The 23,017-nt window shown below is 44.9% G+C and overlaps 1 protein-coding gene across 1 annotated transcript in view; it reads right to left on the bottom strand.

Annotated features, from left to right (window-relative positions):
* LOC310872783 (uncharacterized protein) overlaps positions 1 to 23,017 on the bottom strand; it is a 57,034-nt gene that overhangs the window by 21,569 nt on the left and 12,448 nt on the right. Inside the window, exons 2-3 of the mRNA XM_083784906.1 lie at positions 3,027 to 3,269; positions 271 to 1,140 (exon numbers count right to left, since the gene is read on the bottom strand). Of these exons, the coding sequence (XP_083641032.1) occupies positions 271 to 1,140; positions 3,027 to 3,269 (1,113 nt within the window). The remainder of the gene's footprint in view (positions 1 to 270; positions 1,141 to 3,026; positions 3,270 to 23,017) is intronic.

Below are 23,017 nucleotides of genomic sequence, written 5' to 3'. Positions count from 1 at the left end.
GACCATAACGGTCACAATTTCGAGCCCTGTAACCTCCCCAAACATGGCCAATTGTGTTTGTGTGTCGTGTGAACGCATGCACCGCATGTAGATCGAACCGGAAGCACCCATGGCAGATTCAAACCCCTAGACTAGACCATTAGGTGGTGGGCAGGTACTCTAGCCCGGCACCACCCGATGGCTCACCAAGTCATTGTGCTCGTAAGACGTGGCTGAATTTAATTTGGCCAAGGAGTACGCTTCAGCCAAATAGACGGCGCTATGTGTTACCTGGGGAGGAGGGGGGAACCTCTGGAAAGGTGATTGTTGCTGTTGCCGCTGCTGCTCTTGTTGTTGTTGTTGCTGTTCTTGTTGTTGCCGCTGCTGCTGCTGTTGTTGCTGTTGTCGTTGATGTTCTTGTTGTCGTTGATGTTCTTGTTGTCGTTGATGTTCTTGTTGTCGTTGATGTTCTTGTTGTTGTTGCCGTTGCTGTTGCTGTTCTTGTTGTTGCTGTTGCTGTTGTTGCCGTTCTTGTTGTTGCTGTTCTTGTTGTTGCTGTTGTTGCCGCAGCTGTTCTTGTTGCCGTTGCTGCTGTTCTTGTTGTTGTTGTTGCCGTTGCTGCTGCTGTTCTTGTTGTAACGGAGACGTTTGTGAGTAAGGTGAGGTCTGACCCTGTTGACCTTGGCTATGACCTTGAGGTGGCTGGGTCTGTGAGGGAGGACGTCCCTCCTGCGGCGGTTGTTGTTGGGGACTCTGCTGTGGTTGTTGCGGGGGTTGCTGTGACGTCTGCCCTGGCCCGGGGGACCGGGCGTAGCCAGGCTGGCCTTGAGGTCCGGGCCCTTGCTGCTGCTGAGGGGGACCGCCGTAAGGCGGCTGGCCGGGTTGGGACTGCGGGGACTGGCTGTATGGGGGCTGACCCTGAGGTGGCGTGTGGGAGGGGCCTTGGGACTGCGTGTAAGGAGGCTGCCCGTGTTGGCCGGGAGGCTGCGAGGAGGGGTGTCCCTGCTGGGGGTAGGGCGCTCCGGAGCTGCCGCCGGAGCCCTGCGGCTGGCCAGGGTAGGGCGGCTGCTGGCCGGGGTGCGAAGGAGGCCCGTGCTGGCCGTAGTATGCCTGGCTCTGCTGACTGTATGCCCCCGGCCCCTGCTGTCCGTATGCAGACATCTGTACAAAAACAAAGAGCGGTAAGCAGCATCAAAAAGCACGAAAAGCTAATTGTAATAAAAATAAGTTAAATCACAGAACAAACATTTTGAATCTGTCGTCAAGACATGCAATCTGCAGCTGCGTGGGTGAAGATGAAGGGAGAAAAATATGCGTGACTAATAGAGATTTAGTATTCTACGCTTGATCAACAAAAAGGAGCCTCATTTTATGCAATCCAGAAGCGATCTGAGCACGGCGTATGACCGTGACCCCAAACAGACGCATTGAACGGGTTTTGCCAATGCTACACGCTGGGATAATAACATCTCTACCTTGTATTGCTGGCGATAGTGACTCGACTGTCCTTGTGCATAGGGAAATCATATTCAAGGGCTGCCGTTCAGTGGAACATGCCTTTAAACTGCAGCAGTGAACATATATATATATATCTTTTTTAAACTTCAGGCTTTTCAAAAGGCCTTTCGGTGCACATGTAAGAGAGTAAGAGAGAAAGCGTTGACCTTGTGTGGATACAATGGAAGACGAAGGAAATGGAGATGGAGAAACAACACCACACACACCACCACCACCACCACCACACAACGTTGTGCAGAGGGCACGTGGGTTACACAAAGGATTCAAAAGGGGGGAAAAAACAATCACGCACATTTAAAAAAACAACAACATGACGTGGCTATTTTGTATCCGTCTGCCAAAAGGGGGGCAAGGATAACCCACTCCCATGTCTGTGGGGGCGGTTATCGAGCAACAGAGTCAGACACCGAGGCCAGCCCGTGTGAGATAATCACTGCACACAATAGACACGAGACCGCAGTTGAACTGTACTGTAGCCTTGGAAGGAGGAGGCTTCACGCTAAGGGATTTCCCTACTGTGTTGGTGTGCGTGCGTTTCTCTCTGGTTAAAGATGGACAGGCTCATGGCCCTTATTCACAGCTGTAAGACGCTGCAGCGGCTGGAGACCTTGTATGTCCAAATCGGTTACTTTTCGGGAAATTGTGAATCAGTCACAAGCTGCTGTTAACCCATTTAGGCCAGACGTCGGTATTTAAAAAATGTCTTAAATCCTGACAGTTTTCTGAAATACCCGTTTCTGTATCAGTTCGCGGTGAAATAATATATATTCAAAGATTTGCACATTATTTTCACGATTTCTCAAAAATAGCACACCTACAAACTCGTAGCGCACCGCTCGGTGGCGCGCTATGAGCTTGTAGATCTGCTATTTTTCAATAGCTAAAGTATAACACATAATGCTTAGTTAAAACACCAAAAGGGGTTCCCGCCCCAAAATGGGTTAATATAAGTTGTATTGGTTATAGATGTACGAAACCAGCAGATCTTTAAGGCCTCATTCACATATAAGACACACAACAAGAGACACTATGTCTTCTGTGTGTCGCACAGCTCGCGAGTCGCAATGCATTTCCAATGGGAGTAACGTGGTTTGATGACACAACCTTGTTGCATGGGGGGGGGGGGGGCAGAAGACAGCCACAGGACACAAGTGTCTCTTGCGTGTGTCTTAGGCGTGAATGGCTCACGACTTGTGACATTGCGACACACTCTGACCTTTTAGATGGCCTGTTTTCGCGACCTTTGCGTCACCACACTTGCATGATAAAGTAAAGAGCACTCTAGGGGGGGGGGAAAGTCAAAGTAAGGAGATACAAGATTTCCGCTCCACAGTGACAAAAGTGGCGAGTAAGGAAAATAAATAAAACAAACCGATACCATAGGGGATTTGTTTTTTTAAAGCCAGCGTAACGTGCAACAGCGTACGTATTAATCAGACCAGTGTGTCTCCAGTGGAAATCTCGTATGAATCTGATCTCAGGTCAGAATGGGTTAAGTGTGGAGACTGAGGCGCAAACCCAATACCAACCTGCTGTCCGTACTGCATGGCCGCCATGCTGCCGGGGCTCCGGCCTTGCATCCCCATGGGGTACCTCTGAGGGCCCGATGGTCCGTAGCCCTGTCCCGGATAGGCTCCTCCCTGCTGGGGGCCCTGGGGAGGCCCCTGTTGCGGTTGCGGTTGCGGTTGCTGCTGCTGTTGCGGGTACGGGTGGCCGCCGGGGCCGTACGGCTGGCTTCGCATCTTCCCTACCTGCTCCATCGGGCTGGTAGGCTGTGCACGAGAGAGAGAGAGGGGGGGGGAGGGGAGAACACACATACGTTAAAAAAAAGTTTATTATATTATTTGAAGAAAATGCACAAAGGGCATGATAGGCATCTGGTCAAGATAGTATTAGTAGCTGGTAAGCCATCACAAGGAAATAGGGGTTAAGGTATAGAGCCGCCAAACAAGGAACAATGAGAAGAGTTGGTAGAGGACCTATAGATAGTGATAGCGGAAAGTTTGTCACTCCGCTTGACATCACGGGCAACGCAAATGGATGAAAATGGATAATGTATTAGAAACTCAAATGGCGACGAAAACTACGGAAAGGTCATCTGAAGCAGATGATGGAGATTGTTAAGGATGGAAGAGTACACAAATGTGGCTCCCCAAATATCAGTTTGTTTGTTTTTCATATCACATCATAACATTCCACTTGAAAAACACATCCGTCGTGGAAGAAGCATTAACATCAAAAGAAAACAGAAAACAAGATTATCGGGAGTAAATATAGAACACAAACCAGAGAGAGAAAGAGAGGGGGAGGGGGGGCAGGATGGGGCTCACTTTCAGTGGTGTAAAGTAACAATTTTCTTTTGTAATTTTACTTGTACTCATCTACATCTACATCTCAGTTATTTAAAACTTTAGTTACGAGTTACTTTGTAGATTTCGAATATTATTACAAAACACACATTAACCGCTTCAGCCCTATAATAGATTTCGGCCATTTGAAAATATGGCCGAAATCTCACACACGTTGTGAGATTGTAGATCTGCTATTTTTTATACATTTTACACATTTGAAAACGTGTGAAATGGGACGTCCTGCACAGTGATGACATTCTACTTTTGGTACTATAATACCCTTTTGATACCAATACTTACTTACATTTACTCACGTACATTTGGAACACCAAACTTAGACTATTTCTACAATTAATACTTTTATTTAAGTAAAAAAGAATAATTGTAGTACAGTACTTCTTCCCTCATTGCTCACTTTCCCACTAGAAAAAAAAGAAAAAGAGGGAAAAAAATGTTGGCCTGGAATGAATGAATGAGCTCCAGTATATCCCGCCAGGAGCGTGTTCTCCCTGCCCAGGAGATCATTGTGCCAGTAGGGTGGATACTGTTACAGGCAGAGACGTCGGCGAGGGTTCCTATGAAAATAAACTTAAGGAAGTGGAAGTGTCTGCGGTGGCTGGAGCGTGGCCCACCCCACACAGCTGGGAACGCCGACAGGGGGGGGAGGGAGGGGGGAGGGAGGGAGGGGGGACGGGGGTAGCCTGACCTTGGCTGTGGACCCTGACTGACTGACTGGCTGCTACCGCCTTGGCAGTGGCTGGAGAGAGACGAGAGTACTCAACCCCCCACCACTTACTTGAGTCAAAGTATCAGATACTCTCTCTCCGTGTCAAACATTTACTCGTCGTCTACAAGTGAAAGCTTGCCCCGTCAGATCTTTTTGTACTCGAGTTAATGTACTTGCTTTTGAAAATACTTTGTGACGGGGTAGCGGCAGTCTGTCGAGTGTGTCGACAGCTGGAGCCAAGGTCATAAAAGTCTAGCGTAGTGTGTGTGCGTGTGCGCGCGTGCGTGCGTGTGTCCGTGCGTGCATGGATCTTGGACTAGACCACCGTCGACTGCCGATGCTTTGCACTCAAAAAGTGCAAAACCAATTCTAATCCATTTGAAAAACTTATGATCCAACTAGAAAAAGTGCCATTCTGGGCACAGGTCTCCACCAGGAAGATAGGAGTGTGTGTGATGTTTGGCAAAATGTTTAGGAGTAATATAAACAGATCACTCATAGCATCTCTGAGGATAGAATTCTGGATGAGCAGGACATCCTGAAAACTTTGGAAGGCAATCTTAGCCAATCAGTGTAGAATCTGAGATATCCAACAGACTCGTCTTGATCACATGACTACAGAGATCATGTGTACCCATTTGCGTGAGATTTGGATGAAATCTGTGCAACTAACATAAACAATGTGTTTTCACGTAAATTGCACACTGCGTTTGTGATTTGTGGCATTTTGATCGAAACGGTCCAATCATGTGAGCTTTGGAAGACAATCTTAGCCAATAAGGATGGAAGATGTGAATTGGTGCAGATCCGTGTTGATCACTATGGAGATAGTGTATACCGAATTGTGTGATGTATGGATAAAATGTGTACGAGTAATCTACAGAAATGTGTTTTGTCTAAATCAGCCAGATGGTGGCGCTATAACAGGTCGTTGAGGAATATTTGGGGCAGAGGTTCATCGTTGGCATTCAGGGAGTGTGTGTGCAAAGTTTGGCATGGATCGGGCCAACGGTGCCGGAGATTAGCTGGTAACGGATGGACGGAAGGAAGGAAGGAAGGAAGGAAGGAAGGAAGGAAGGAAGGAAGGAAGGACGGACGGACGGACGGACACGGACGGAGTGCAAAACATACTCTCTCCCCATGCCTTCAGCATGGTGGAGACAATCCACATTTTCAAAATGCTAAAATTAAATTGATAAGCTTGTATATCGGCTATCTTCAGCAAAGATAATTAATGAAGAGTGAAAACAGAGAATACACTAGTATAGAACCCTGAGGGACTCCACTCAACAGCGTATGGGGTTAAGAATCGGGACATATCAGTTGCATAATCGCTGTCAAAAAGGTGAAATAATGATCAATCCAAAGCCATATATATCGGTCATAAGGTCGGTCCATCATAACATCGGTCTGTCTATCTGCCTGCCTATCTGTCTATCTGCCTGCCTATCTGTCTATCTGCCTGCCTGCCTGTCTGTCTGTCTGCAGCGCCATTAAAGCGGTGCATCAGCTGCTCAGAGCGTTTGCGTGCACGTGGAGGAGAGGCAGTGAGACAGGCCGCAACGAAGGCCGCAGAGCAGCGCTGACTGCCTGGGCTCTTTGAAGTTTGAACACCTCTCTCTCTCTCTGCTCTGATGACCTCAGGCTGCAACACAATGCTTTCACTGCATGCTTCCCACGGTTATTAATGTGTGTGTGTGTGTGTGTAGTGTATGTGTGTGTGTATGCGTGTGTGCACGTTTGTGTGTGCGTGCGTGCGTGCATGTGTGCGTGCGTATTTTTACTATATATGTGAGGATCAAATTTTCCGTAAAACTTGAAAAATTGTGAGGACCGTTTCCCTGGTCCTCACAAGTGAAATTGTCGTTTTATCGTTTAATATTTTTTTTAAAGGGGGTTTAGAGATTAGACAAAGATTAGGATTAGACATTTAAAGGTTGCGTTTAAGGGTTGGGGTTATGCCTGATTTATTTATTTTAGTTTAGTAGAGCTGGTGAAGAATAGCCGATGTACAAAAGCTCTCTCACTGCTTTAATTTTGACCATTGTTAAGCTATTTTTCTCAATTTTCAATGGCGTCCAAAAATTGCAATGTCCTCACAAGTGTAGTTGTACGAACCTCTGTGTGCATGTGTGCATGTGTGCATGCGTGCGTGCGTGTATGTGTGCATATCCCCCTCCCCTCCCATCAAAAACCTCTATTCCTCGGTTAAGGAAGACAACCACCAGGGTCTATTTATAGCCATTGGAGAGACGGCGAGGAGAGGAGGGCAGCATGCCGAAAATGTAACGTGTCCCAGCTGCAGCAGTGTGTGTGTGTGTGCGTGCGCGCGCGCGCGTGTGCGTGCGTGGTGTTTGAACCCGGGCCAGAAACGAAAGCTCTGGTGCTTCCTGTATGGGCTTTAATAAAAGCAAAGCCCAGGTTTTGGCACTCTATGAATGACAGCACAGCCATGGGAGAGGAGTGGAGAGAGGCAGTGGTGGACCAAGTACTCGGTTACCTTTTATTTAAGTAAAAGTAGCAATACCACAAAGAAAAACTGTGGCCTTGTGGTTAGCGTTAGGGATGTCAGCGGCTAACCGGATAGCCGCTTATTCAAAAATATCTGAATCTGCTCATCGGCTTCATGGTTAATTTGCATACTAAATGTAGGTTCAGCATTTTCCTGACGGTGATTTTTGGTTATGGGGAGATGTCATTATTCTAAACACACTTCAGGGAGACGCAGGAGAGTATTCTATATCCAAGAGAACAAATAGATAGAATGAGAAAAAGAACATTTCCGCAAATTCCGCTGTTGCACAACGGGAGCACAATGGGAACGTCCAAACTAAAAGAGCGACAGCAAGATGAGAGTAACACAACATGTCGAAACGTATCAATGAAGTGGAACGCTACTTTTTCTACTCTCGGGATTAAATCCATTGGCCTGGTGGAAAGTCCCCAGACTGGCTACCTTAGCATGGCGCTATCCGTGTGTAGGCTACCAGGCAGGGATGTCATAGGAAAAAGGTTCCCCCTCGATAGCCGAAATCTTAACACGCTTTTACCTCGGATTCTAATCTCAGATTCCGATTCTAATTTCACATAGAACTGCGGAGCATACATAAATGTCTACCATGCAAATTGGTAGGTTAATTCTGTGTATGTGCAGATTTTTTTAACCTTTATTTAACCAGTAAAAAAGAAGTGACAAAGCTCTGCCAGTAACAAAAAATACACAACAAAAAACAGGACAGACATACAATGCTCATAAATACAGTACACACTACCGAAGAAGCTCAAAGGGAGAACAGGAACGCGACCAATAAGTATAAGGGTAAAATATTTTGGGTAAAAAATATTGTATAAATCAACAACCAAGTTAATTAACGGGATAATGCTATCTGCCAACCAGATGGGAAAGTATCCGTTACTGACATCCCTGGTTAACATGTCCGTTATGAGATTGGGAGGTCGAGGTTCGATCCCCCGACCGGGTCATACCAAAGAGTATACAAATGGGACCCGATGCCTTCCTGCTTGACACTCGGCATCAAGGGTTTATTGGATTAGGGCCAAGTCTAGCCTGGATCGGCCAAGTCCCTGTGACATACTAGTTTCAAGTCCAGGGGATGTACTTGTAGATCATGTGACATACTAGCACCATGTCCAGGGGGTGTACATGAACATTAAGATGCCTCACGCCACAGAAATTAGGGGTGTATCGATTAGTCTATCGGTACAATTCCCTTGGTTAAATTAAACAATTAAACATTCCACGGTTGTGACTTCCCATCCATCATTAGCGCCTCCTTCATATGTAAATACACCCGTTAATGCTACACTGTTTTCTACCATGCATGTATTGTGTGTTTGTATATCGTCTCTGTTGAGGAGGAACCTCAAATGTCCAAAACGTACTTCTCAGAAAAAAAAGTACCAGTAGTTGCTTCGTTTCGAGCTAGTGCAGTCGAGCATTCATTTACAAAACACAAATATAATTGCAGTGAAGTAAAAAGTATAACATTTGTCTTTGAGACAAAGTGGAATATAGATGTACTGAAAAAATGGAAATAACTAAAGTAAAATAAAAAATCTAAAAATTGTAGGCTACTAGAGAATTGTACTAAAGCTACTTTCCACCACTGAGATAGGTGGATGGTTCAACTTCTCACTCTATGGGCCTGCAACGGAGAGAGACGTGTGTGTGTGTGTGTGTGTGTGTGTGTGTGTGTGTGTGTGTGTGTGTGTCTGTGTGTGTGTGTGTGTGTGTGTGTGTGTTGGGGGGGGGGGGGGGGGGGCAAGGGACTTGGGTGGGCGGGGGGTGTCAGTCGGTCAACACCAGCCAAGTTAATTCCACTCCGGGTTTTTCCTGCAGCCTCACACTCTCCTGAGTTTATCCAGGTTGGTGGACAGAGTGCTCGTGTGTGCGTGCGTGCGTGTGTGCGTGGAGGGGACAACCATACTCCCTGGGGTCATTAGGGAGTGTGCCACAGGGGGAAGAGCTAACAGGCCCCAGTAGGCGTTCTCCGGTGACCTCTGATGCACTTTTAACCCCCATCTGCAACCCACCGATCCCCACACCCCCACCCCTCTGACTTAACCCTGACAAGACAAACCATCCCCTCTTCTAAATCAGTGATTCTCACACTTTTTCCATGTCAAAAAGGCCCAAATTAATATTAGCCTGTGGACCCCCATCTGAACATATTGTGTACGGATATATTGTTCTCCACACGCCCACCCACCCCCACACACACACACGATTAAACCGGCAACCTTCTGGCAACAAGTGTGTTCCCTAACATGCCCCAAAATAAAGTTGTTTCAACTAAGGACTGCATCAGCATGCCTAATAAATCAGGTAATATTAGTCTTCATCTGCGGCCAACATCACAGTTACTGTATTGACATTGATTCGATCGCGTAACGAATAAGTTATCGGGCTAAATTTCAATATCATAATATATCACCCATGTGATCCAAATCATTCGTACATAAAAAACAGCATCAGTTCCCTCTTCTTTCAAAATGTCGAATCACGACTACGCGATTCTTCTAAGAGGAAAACAGCTGGGGATGTCGCTGCCAAAAGAAACATGGCGAGGAAAATGTTTGCTCACATCTGCTGCCTGGCCTGCCGTCCGCGGGCCGTTGAGTTGGTCCTAATGAGCTGGTACAATTGTACTTTGAGCACCTTTTTCCGTCTACACCAAATTGCTTCGCCAAAAATAGCCAATCTACAATCTCAGAACGTGTCACGTTATGAGCTCGTAGATCGGCTATTAACCCTAGAATATGGACAGGCACATCTGAGACACGTGTGCCTGTCTGGGTACAGAGAGGGCAGGTAGACGAGAGTGCACATGAGGACCCCACACATCGGGCCTTAGCACTGTGCCACGTGGACGCCTGTGTTGTTGACACTGTCGCCATGACAACTAACACCTCGCTCTCCGAGCGCAGGCATTCTCACAGAGTGAAAGCAGCCCCCCCCCCCCCCCCCCCCCCCCAGGCCAAAGCATTCAACCTTGGGAGAGTCATACTGTAAAGCTGATTAGATGTTATGACATAATTATGCCATAATTGTCTAGTCCCAGAACAGATGACATTACCATTTCTCTGTGCTAAGAAGCAGGAAGCTAACCTGTGGTCAGTGGACAGGCTTCTCTTTCATTGATCCGTTAAGTTGATCAACTCATGTCAGTGTCGGTATTGCACACTGAAAATAACAGATCCACAAGTGCAAAATGTATTGCGCTGCGACCCTTTGCAAGCTTGTAGATTGGTCATCTTCAGCTTCAAATGTCAAATTTGTGTCCTAAACTATTGGTATCCTCACTAGATAAAGGACGACTTCAGCCATTTCAACCCATCTTCATATAATTGGTCCAAACTAATGCTTGTGAAAAAAAAGAAAAATCTAACGGTACTCTCATAGGAGGGATTGTGACCCCCAGAGCACAGGCTGAAGAGTGGATCTTCGGGGGGGAATCTGCCGAGGCCCAGCACCATGACCTCAATTTAGTATCACTATCATCTTCCTTGGAAAGAAAAACATCCTCAGAGTTGTGAGAGAGCAGCTGCTGTGCAGAACAAGTACCATTGTGGGCCGCTGAAGAGATGCTCCCTTGACCCACTTTCATTATGACAAGGCTGCAAATATTAGAATCACAACTTGAGCTGCTGTGCAATCAACATATCGCCGCTGTCGGGTGGGAACCTCTCATGTCCAAAGTCGTTACATTTTCATTATGATTTTTTAATTAATTTAAAATTAAAGCACACATCGCGAGGCGTTGTGCTTGTAGATCTTCACTACCTTTGTACCCTTGTGACACTCGTCACGAGTGTTTGCAATGCGATGTGGGGAACAAGGAGGGGTCAAAGTGTAATTGTCTTTCACTCGTATATTCAATTAATTGTTTCACCTATGATCGACAGCCCACTTAAAATGGCCAACAGAGAGAATTGATACATCGGTCCGTGGAAGCGACTTCTTGGGAAATTTGGTGCTACGATCAACGCCAGATCGTTATATGAAGGCTACATGTGAAGAAATAAAGGGAAGGTCATTCTTTGTGTTAACAGAAACTAGGGGCTGACCTTTGATTCATTCAGTGGGAGGGGGATTAGATTAAATAAGGAGTAGGGGATTCATGAATCGTGGAGCTATGCTCACTTGGCATGTGTCACAGTCTAACCAGATAACATAACGCTGAAATGAAATGAAACATGTTGCAGGCTATATGATACTAAACGTAACGGATCACATGCCTTTGAAGGGTTGCAGATCTACAGGCTCTCAAGACGTCATGCTGCAATGCGTTGTAGATGCGTTGTAGATCAGCTTTCGATAAAAAAATAGTAATTAATACTTTCATCATGTTCGAATCCCATGCCATCGAACGAAGCTTGGAATAAAACTTTTTGGGTCAGTCCTAAGAGAAACATATCTGCTGGTCTACTGGAGGCGGTTCCATGAAAAATGACTACTGGAGCAGAGATATTACCAGCTCCCTGTGGAGAACTGCTAAGCCATGCTGTCCCTTCTTCTGCTGAGTCAAGAAGATCGGCTGTGTTTTGTGGAGGTGAAATGGTTGTTCTTGCACACTGACGTGAGCTCACCGACACACACACACACACACACACACACACACACACACACACACACACACACACACACACACACACACACACACACACACACACAAGTTGCTCTGGCATACTGACGTCAGCTCACTGCCTCCACACGCACACAGACGAGTTTGACTCGCACAGCCTGACAAGGTGGAACATCAACATTGTAGCTTTTTTTCCACATGGCAGAATGTCATGTGCTGACATGTAAGGAACATATATGGGTATGTCCCCAGCTTTATGTCTTACTTAAACCACTAGAGTAAACTCAGGGTTCCCACAATTTATTTTCAATGACTTTCCAAAACTTCTTCAGAATATTTAACCCAATTTACAGGCCTATATAACAATCATTCAGCACAATCATGAGTCTCTTACTCCTGTGTGCCATGCCCCAAAAATAATTATAAAAAAATAAATCATAGAATATTGTAAAATTGCATTTAAAAAGTGTGTTTTTTATTTATTTTCCTAAAGCCGTAACCACACCAAAGGGTCACCATGCAACTCCTTGGGTCCAAACGGTTGCAAGGAGTTAACGCTAAAAGTAAAACCAAAATAGAAAAGATCAAGTGTAAACAAACAAATAAACATGAATTTACACCGATGAAGGTCTATGAAAAAGTTCAATCTCTACAATGTTATTACATTTGATACAATTCATCCCTAAGGGGTAAAAAATAAAAACAAGTTTCAGGCTGGTGTAAAATTAACTGATGAAGGACAATGTCACACTGTACGAGATCACAACATCAAAAAGAACTAGTTCTCAAGACGCCTACGTTCATTTTATTTTTGTACATTAGAGGCGGATGATGAGAAAAAATTTAGAAAAGAGCGTAGCGGTCGGAGAGTCAAATCTGTCTCACCATCGGTGTGAAGAGGAAGTTTGTTTGTATTTCAGGTTAACAAGAGGCACCGTGTCACAGACACCACACAACCTGCATGCTGACACAGCCTATCACCCGCTGACGGGCAGAAAACACTTATCTCCATATTCTAACCTTTTTCATGATTGCAGGTCGTAGATTACTATGAAAACCTGAGAAACCTGTCGGTCAGCCTCCATATATAGCCATCACGCCTCATGACACGCTACACATATGGTTGTCTCCATATATGGTTGTCTCCATATATGAAGATCACGACACTGACCTCATCAAACCCTGGATAGCCATACATGGAGAAGACTGGGTCATCACCTAGATTTGCATATATGGAGCCAGCCAGCAACTCTACATCCAACCTCAAACCCTTAGATCTCCATATATGGAGCTGACTTGTTCTAACATTTCAGATGTTGATCCTCCCCACCCGCCCTTCCTTCCTCTTCGATGTCTCCCTTTTGACTAATAACTGTCCATTCAAACTCTAGACGGGCCCGCCCCAAAGTTATTAGCGCAGCTGCGCCCGAGTTCTCAACAGGCCCGAAAATTAATTAGCACACATTTTTCACCCTACCCGGCACGAAAACGTTAAAAAAGGGGTCCTCAGCGTGACCTCCCTTTAGGGCGTCTTAATGGTACATACTACAGCATCACACAAAAGTATCAAAAGCAGCAGATCTACAAGCTCAAACCACAGCATTTTTTCGTTTTTTTTTCTTTTCTTTTTTTCGTTTTTTATCCTTTAAAGTAACAGTTTTGGACATACATAATTATGAGGTTTCCGCCTGACATAAGATATCCAATATGTTACTTTTTCAGGATAAAATTGCAGCAACAGCAACGATATTCTCTCTCACTCACTAGTCATTTAATCGATTGCCGGAGGAACCTCCTCGCCTGGCTAGCCCCCGCCCCCCCTCCCCACAGCCAAATAATAAATAAATAATTTAAATTAGCACATGGCTAATCTGCATAAAGGGGAAAAAACAGCTCACTGTTTGGCACAAGAGGTTGCTTTGGCTATATTGTCCCATGACTGGGCTGTCTGTTGGAAAGAAGAAGTGGGGAGAGGAGGGGGGGGGGGGGGGTGAGACATTGTGTGTACATGCAGGTACTCCAAGGGAGGGTGAGGTCGTGCGTGGCTGCGTGCGTGCATGCGTATACTTGTGAGCTCCAAATGTTCCAACACACAGAATTGGAGATATAAGACCATTGGGGACCATTTGCCTCAAACAATGGTTGTTGTGACGCTTTGCGCGACGCTGTATTATGATCAAGTAGGTTGTTAAATTATGAAAAAAAAAACACACAAAAAGTTAAAATAGGAAGAGAAGCGGTTTCTGCCCAACAGCGACGATATACTAGTGCTGCAATGTCATGCGGCGAAGACATTGTGTATGTGTATGTGCGTGTGTGTGTGTGTGTAGTCCAGCAGATGGACTGGGTACAAACCATAAACAAGTGGTGCTAATTTAATCCACCACATGGCCGGGGCTCGGCGCACACGCACCATTGTTCTGCACTAAAGCCCTCCACAGTCCACACACGATCAGTTCGCACACAATTTCTTGTCCTTTTCAACCCTTTTCTCAAGCCGACAATCTACAAGCTTTGGCTATTTCTGTTTCCGATGAGCAACACTGGTAAGTAAAGTAAGCATACTGTGAATTAGTAAAAACTCCAACCTTAACCGCCTACACCTAACATCTAAATGTTGAACCACAGCCTAACTACAACCTGAATCTTTTCCTCATGGTAGCCCTAACAACTATAAAAACCACCAAAATGATATGTCAAAATCCAAGTCAAAACTGTTCCTGTGTGTGTGTGTGGGGAGGAAGGGGAGAATGTTTAGGCCCGTCACAAAGATTCAAAACGATATTATACTATAGATCTGGTTTACTTAAAAGTCCACTTAAATGGTATAAAAGATTGGTTTCCCCAAATCGGGTAAATTGTCGATCACCAATCACAACGTCTGTTTCTCAAATTATACTTGTTGTGGGGAGACTCACAAGTATAGTCTCTCACTCACTCACACACGCACACGGCCGAGATGCTGGTGTGTTGCACACATCACATGTCCAGGCTTTGATTGGGCATGGTTTTTAAGCACACCTGTCCGTAGCCAACTACAATACCAGGGCTGATAACCGATGAATTGCTGCGGGCAAATCGATATCGATATTGCAAAACACGTTTCTAGTAGGGTTTATCTTAAACTGTTATACAGTAACTGTAATGCAGACTACTAATAAGCAGTGCATCCTATTACCTGATTTATTAGCCGCACTGAATAGGCCTGTCACGGTTACAAATTTAAGTTGAGGATAAATTGTCACAGGAAAAATTGTGAGCAGCACCAAAACACACACAGAGCCGATCCCCGATATATGATATTGATGACATAAAATTGTTGAAATGCAATGCATTTGAATTGTGACTTTAATATGGTCCGAAAGTACATTATGATTGAGGTATGAGATGTGGTTGGCTACTTGGGTGTTCCTGGTGTATAACTTGTATTATGTTATGTCTCGCTGCTGATCAATTGAGACATTTAGATCGTGTCAAAGGTCATGTCTCACCTATAGACACAGGATCCGACATGGATTTTGACCCGATGGTCAAGATTACATGTATCCGCCGAGCTGGCTCCATTGGTAAAAAGATTCAGCACTTTACGCAGGAAGAGGAAGATTACATAGTGCAGCTTTAATAAACATTATACTTTTATTTTTCAAAAATGCATGTGACACGCCGTGAGCTTGTAGATCAGCTATTTCTGTAACTGTTGATTGTTAATGGACATTTTTCAACTGAAAAGTGAAAACAATTCGAAACTACTATGCAAATAACTGTGACAGGCCCTTATCAGCAACACACCATTTCTCCTTGTTGGGTCATAAATAGAGGCCGCACCAAAACACACACAGGACGAGCGATCCTTGGACCGCTCAGCAGCTGGCCGAGCAGAGCGGGGTGAGGTCCGTGCAGCACCGTCAACATTACAGGAACTTAACCCATTAACCCATTCTGACCTGAGATCAGATTCTAAAAATGTCTATTACATCCTGACAGTTTCATTATTAACCCATTCTGACCTGAGATCAGATTCTAAAAGTGTCTTCGATTTTTCAAAAATAGCAGACCTACAAGCTCGTATCGCGCCACTCGGTGGCGCGATACTACTGATGCCTTCTCAATCAGTAGTTTTCACACCAACAAGATAAAAAATAGCAGACGTACATTTTTTTCATGCGAATAAGTTGCTTCAAAAATAATAAAGCAACCTTGACTGGTAATCCAGCATAACAGTGTGCGACCAACTGTGTCCCCCCCCCCCCCCTCCCCCCTGTGGCTGTGGTGTGGATCCCAAATGACGCAAATTGCATTGTGTACGCATCACATTTAAGATGTGTATAGGTAGACGTGTCAAACATTTCCGGGTCGTTTATTCGCATCGCTAATTTGCCGGTGTGTAAAAGCCTTTAGTAAACCAAATTGAACGTGCTACCAAAAATACACAAAGGTTATCCGACATCCGTAGAACCAAACAAAACAAACTGACCTAAAATATGTCCCGTCCTTGAAATACGAGTGAGCATCATCCGGCTCATTGAACTCCTTGATAGTAAAACACCTGCCCCCCCCCCACCCCAACCCACCTCCTTCCTCTGTAAATATAGAGGGTATGCGCATGCACAAAGTGAGTGGCAAATCGAGTGGTAAAGTGAGTGGCGAAGTGAGTTTAATTGTTTAATGCAATCAGACATGACTTTTCTTTTTGGATATACTGTATGGGCTGTCAAGGCCAGAAGGCAGTTTTTGCTACTCTTGAGCGTCATGTTGAATCACATTAAAATACCATTGCCAAATATCAACATTTGATACAAAAATTAATTGAGAACTACTGGGCTAGACCGGAAGAACGAGAAGCAACAAAACGCTGGCTTGTTCTCAATTAAAGCAATTGGGTCTATGTCTATGCTCTCGCTCGTCTGTCCGACAAATCAGCCTTAGTGGTTCCAGCCCGCCTTTAGAGAGCTGACCGCCGCATGACTCTGGAAAAATAGGAAGGGGGGGGGGGGGGGGGTATCCATCCACTAGACTACAGCAGAAGCAGCATATTACTCACCCAGATGTTCAGCCAGCTGTTCTCAAGAATGCTAAAGATTTACAGGGAAGAGGGGACTGACTGAGCAGCCAACCAACCACACACACGATGATGAGAAACTATTACTATTCCATTACTGTCTCTTGTATCCGTCCGTGGATGTGACAGGGAATGCAACAGGTTTACGCTCACACCGTTTTCTCACACCGTTCTCCCACTCAACAATAAACAAACCAACATACAGTATAAGTGTTGTATAAAGTTTAGTACACTGTATACACTAGTAAGTAAAGGTCTTCTGAGACCTTTTTAAGACCAACTTGTCAAAACTTACGTATAAGAACGAGGCAAACAAACATTATCACGTTGTCCACCAGTGAATACCACCACTAACAAAATGGTAAATTTATATAGGGCCTTTATCCAAGGCGCTTTACATAGATTGTGCATCCATACACCGATGGCGGCGGAAACCATGCAAGGCACCAACCAGCACATCAGGAGCAATTTGGGGTCCGGTGTCTTGCCCAAGGACACTTCCTTTCGAACTAGCAACCTTGCGGTTACCATCAGGCCACTCTACCGCTGAGCCCCAAACAACAAACAGAAAGAAGGGGAATGGTTGAAAAGAAAGTCGTTGTGTGCAATGAGGCCAATGTCATTGTTTTCATGCGCTAACCCCCACTCCCACACACACACACACACACACACACACACACACACACTGGACGTCCACATCCATCACAGCTGACGAGGTGGGACAGATACAGTATCAGGACGATGGGCAGGGTACCTGAGGCCCATTTTAACCCATTTAGGCCTGACGTCGAAATAAACACAAATAAATATTTAGTTCAAGGGGCCGCCCAGAAGCAAAGATTTTAGTAAAACATGTCAAAGATTTGCACACATTTTCACGATTATTCAAAAATAGCAGATCTGAAAGCTCATAGCGTGACAAGAAGTGACACGCTACTAGATGATCCAAAGTGTACTATAAAATAATGGTTAAAGTGGTTAAAATATCAAATGACACTGACGCGTCCCGGTTTTAACGGGTTAATGTCGGCGCTTAAAAAAAACAAAACCCGGATTGAAGACATCATGCATAGCACCACATAATACCGTTTTAGGTGCACGTGTTTGTGCCTATCCTGCCAAAGACTTAATTTGTTATTAGTTGTCCGGGATCACCACAGGCTAGCCTGAGCGTTTGTCTGATTACCAACAACAAGCTCCCAGCAGGCAAGAAGTGGTGACAAAAATCTACCAATACAGAGGATCAGAGAGAGAGGCAGCCGAAGCATTTTCCACCCCGCCTGTCAAGAGCAATATCAGGTCAGAAATAGTAGAGAGAGAGACGGAGAGAAGAGAAGACACTCGAGAGGTTAGAGCTGACTGCTGTGTGTCAACCTGTCACCCCCAGACACTGTTCCAGGTGACTGCTGGGGGATTCCCCTCACTGTGGGAGGGGAGAGGGAGAGGGGTGGTGCTCAAAACAGGGCATGGCTCAGACAGGAGGACCAGGCCTTCTAGGAGTCGGAGCAAAGAAACCTTATCTGCATATTTTTACTGAACGTTTTGTTCATAAATGAACGCCCTGCTTGATCATGCTAAGAGCGTCACACAAAAAAGCACCAAAAGTAGCAGAGCTGCTACTTTTGCCATTTTTTTATTTGAACCATGAAAGCACCATGATGAACTTAGCACCGATCCCGACGGGGTCACATGATTAGATTTTTACTACGACAACTAGGGGGCTGTCACAGGCGGCGGGGGAATCTGAAGAGGCACGACGACACGTCACGCCACATTCCACTGATCTCAGCTTGCACTTCTCGCCGCGGTGGTGTGAGCGATACTTTGAGTCAGTCTGATCACTGTGGGCACCCTGGGCTGGCCGTCACCCATTACGATAAGTGTGTCACTCACTACCGACGCCAGAAATAACCCTTGGCAACGGAACGGGAGAGAAACCACTTAAAAAGGTCCCTGGCTGGGTCACTGCCCGTCTCGTGGTCACACCACAGTCACACACACACACACACACACACACAAACTTCTCCTGCGCCACACGGCCGGGACAAACGGATATCGTCATAAAACGAACACACACTCACACACACACACACAATGATTTAAGGATGTTTCATCCTATGTGGAACACAATTCTTCTTTGCCCAGCGGCGATGTCAACAGAGTGAACAGACCACACTGTACTAGTGTCACCGTCGCAGACAGCTTTGAAGTCAACCATTTTTCATATTATGTAGTACTAGTCTGCAGAGAAATCAGCCTGGACAAAGTATTAAAAAAAAATTAAACAAATCTGTACTTTTTTTATTTGAATAATTTTTAATTATAAAAAAAAATACTGAAAATAGCAGATCTATAAGCTCACAATGTGTCACACTGCTACACGTGAGCGTGTAGAAGATTATAGAGCTTGTAATGTAGACTATATTTGAAATAGAGCTTAAGGCGGTTACTGTATTATGTTTTTTGCACGTTTGGGTCAAAAGGTTCCCTCCCTAGAAATGTGGTGGAGTACAATAATACAATATTTCTATTTTAAACATAGCGGAGTGAAAGTCATGAGCTTGGGGGGAAAATATATAATACACATGAGACACCACATACACGCACTTAAGTACAACACCCTAGTATATGTACTTGGTGTACATCACAAGTTGCTATAAGCAGGTTGATAACTAACTGTGTGAGAACACTGACCGACCACACACACACCCACACACACACACACACACACGGTTTGCCTGTGAGCTTTTCTCTTAGCAGATGAGTAAGGCTGGGAACGAGGCTACTGTGAGCTGCAGTGGGCTCTATAATAACACAGAGTCAGACACATACAGGCTAAAAGCTATATGCTAACAACAGTCAGACAGGAGAGGGAGGCTAGCTAGCAGCTAGGCCAACGCCAACCCTCTCTAACTTAGCTCCCATGAAGCCACAGAAAGTCTTAAACATCGGTTTGAATTTCATCGTGAGAAATGTGAATCTAAGCTAAGCATAAGCACAATATAGGACAACTACCACTGTACCACATCTTTGTGTCCACCAGGCCGAAGGCATGAGGAGAGAGTATTTTTTGCACTCCGTCCGTCCGTGTGTGTGTCCGTCTGTGGACAGCTAATCTCCGGCACCGTTGGCTTGATCGCAGCAATACTCTGCACACACACTCCCTGAATGCCACAGCTGAACCTCTGCCCCAAGGTTTTCACATTGGCCTCTTATAGCGCCACCAGGAGGCTGCTTTGTGCAAAACATTTTTTTGGACAGTACACCTACAGATTTTGTCCAAACATCACGCAAAATGGTACACAGTCTCTCTAGAGCCATTTAATGAAACGGGTCTTTCAGATTTTTCACACTCCCCCCCAGGGCCCAATCATCCAAGCTTCGAAGCTAGCTATTTAAAAAAAAGAAATCGGAAGAAGTTTTTACTTTAAAATAAACAAAGATCGAAGGTCGCAGCCCTAGTGGAAACGGTTCATTTGCACACATAACAGCTATGCCATCATGCAAATTCTCTTCTGGTTCAAAGACACACCAAACCTCGTCATGACAGTCTCACCAAACTATAGTTGTCGGGCAGAAACCTTTAATCCATTTTTCAACCTTTTTTTTTATTATTAAATACAGATCACACAGAAAAGAAAACACATATTGATGCAACCACATGCTGCCATTTTAACCCATTCTGGGGCGGGGAAACCCCAAGCTCGCGCTACGAGCTTGTAGGTCTGCTATTTTTGAAAACTCTTAAAAATGTGGCACAAATCTTTTAATATTCTTAATTATATTATATTCTTTCAAAGTGAATGTTTTTAACTCAGGTCTAAAACGGTTAATCATGCCAACATTACACTGAGAGAAAAGCCTGTAGTTTGTTTCCATTCACTGAACCATCCACAGCCTCGCCTGTGAACGAGTAGAGCAGTGGTTCTCAAAGTGGGGTCCGGTTAACCCCCAGAGGTCCTTGAGGGGGTTCCAGGCGGTCCCCAGCTATATGATTGATAACTCAAGAGTGTGAGCAAGCACTGCAAAGGAGAATGCGGAATTATTGATAATCAGGAACCAAATGAGAGAGTACAAAACTCTCAAGATGTATGGGGGTATTGTGATAGAGGTAATATTTTGGCCAGGATCTGTGTGCAACCCTTCTCTTCTCCAATCCACTTGTCGGCTGTGGATAGATTGCCCTTATATTAGCCATGCTGCTGGAACCATGCCAGCCAACAAAAACACAAAAGGGCAAATACACCACACCACACGTCATAATTGAGTTGCACACGCGTGCAGATACAAACAAGTTTGTTATTACCACAACCAGATTCTTTACAAATGATAAACCTAAAATTATAATAATCATATGTGCACACACACACACAGGTATCTGCCAACCAGCAACAAAATAGTAATATAGTAATAGACACTCTACGGTCTACGTGTATATGGTTTTCCATGCCTCATAGGAGCCATTGGCAATTTTTGAGGAGAGCAAAGGTGAGCACTGAGTGTAAAGAGAAGCCAAGGGGTGACGTCAGTCCCAGCATCCCCGGATCAGCAGAGACTGCATACATTTAAAGGTTAACTGCTTTTTAAAACACACACACACACACACACACACACACACACACACACACAAAATACGTCATGTAAATGAAGTCTGTAGTGTCACCCGGACGCAGAGAAAGATATTACTATGCTAATCCTGAGCATTTTACAAACAGACAGAAAGGGGGAGGGGGGGTGGAAGAAGCAAATGTCAAAAGAAATTTATTTTACGTTGCCTTCCGTCTCTGGAACGACCAACAGCACAAGTTTGACATTTTGTCCATGGACATTGGTGTTTTCTTGTGTTTAGCTTTTTCCACTAAGATAACTCTAAACTCTTAACTCTGTTCACTGGAATGAAAGGAAATTGCTTTCGTTCATCCATCGGCCACAGTGACTGCTGCTTCATCACTGAATTCTGACATTTTTACAAATTTCCCACTCGGCAACAATTTCAAAATAGATGGGTTTAGCTGAAGGTGGTTGTGTGTGTGACCGAACTGCTGATCAATAAATCCTTCGTGTACCGTGCTGCAAGTGGCTAAACTTTTACTGTTGATGTTCACCGTTTCACTTGCTTGTAGACTTTTGAATCCAGGTGTGCGAAAGTTTTGTATTGATATGTGGTTGAAATGCCTAGTTACCCGTTTAACCCATTTTGGGCGGGAACCCCTTTTGGTGTTTTAAACATCAACAAAATCGTGAAAATATTTGTTTCAGAAAACTGGAGGATTTTGAAGATTTATTTTTTATTTCGAGGTCAGGCCTAAATGGGTTAAGTGTCTAGCGGAGTAGACAAACATACTAGCCAACCAAGGCTATTTAGCAGCAGTATAATTTGAAATAGGGCTTAAAGTGGCGCGCTGTAACTTGTTTTATTAATAAAATTGAATTTTGTCCAATCTGTATTTTAATAAAATATAATATAACGTATACAATTGGGTTGGTTGTGACATTTAGATCATGTCAAAGGTCATGTCTCACCTAGACACGAACTTTGACCTGATGGTCAAGATTCAATTCATCCCCTGAGCAAGCAATGTCAGCAGGAAACCAGGTTCAAATCCTGGGTAGAAGAGGATCAGTTACATTGTGCAGATTTATTTATTTTTCTCCCCCTTCCTAGAAACGCAGGAGTCAGAAAGTGCAATATCTGTTGTCGTCTTTGAAAGGTAGTGGAGTGAATGTATCAAAAAATAACAGCAAATGCTCAAGTAAAGTGCAGATACTCAAAACAGTAACTCAAGTAAATGTACTCTGTCACAGTACCGTCCACAATGTTAAAGTAAATGTACTCTGTCACAGTACCGTCCACAATGTTAAAGACAGACGTGGATGCTTGGTAGACCACGAGGCAGGTCAGAGCTGCAGAGAGAGAGAGCGAGAGAGCGAGAGAGAGAGAGAGACACCACCATCACACAGAGACACACCCCTTCAAGGAAGAGAGAGCACACACACGCACGCACACACACACACTTTTAATACACAAATATACACAGCTGTCAGAGACAGACCCAGTCAGATCATTCACAAAACCCTCCTCCCCCCTCCTTCTCCTCCTCCTCACTCACTCCCCCGGGTATCACTGACACCATTTCTCCCTCGTGCACGCAAATCATCCAGTCAAGAGGGCACGTGCGCATGTCCGTGTTTGCCTTTCAAACGCGCACGCAAGCACACACACGTGTACACACAGAGAGAGAGAGAGCCGGGAGGCAGCATACTGTCCATGTGGCTG

Source organism: Protomyctophum parallelum (genome assembly GCF_964188405.1).
Source record: "Protomyctophum parallelum genome assembly, chromosome: 1".
NCBI lineage: Eukaryota > Metazoa > Chordata > Actinopteri > Myctophiformes > Myctophidae > Protomyctophum > Protomyctophum parallelum.
This window is presented reverse-complemented; position numbering and strand designations above follow the sequence as displayed.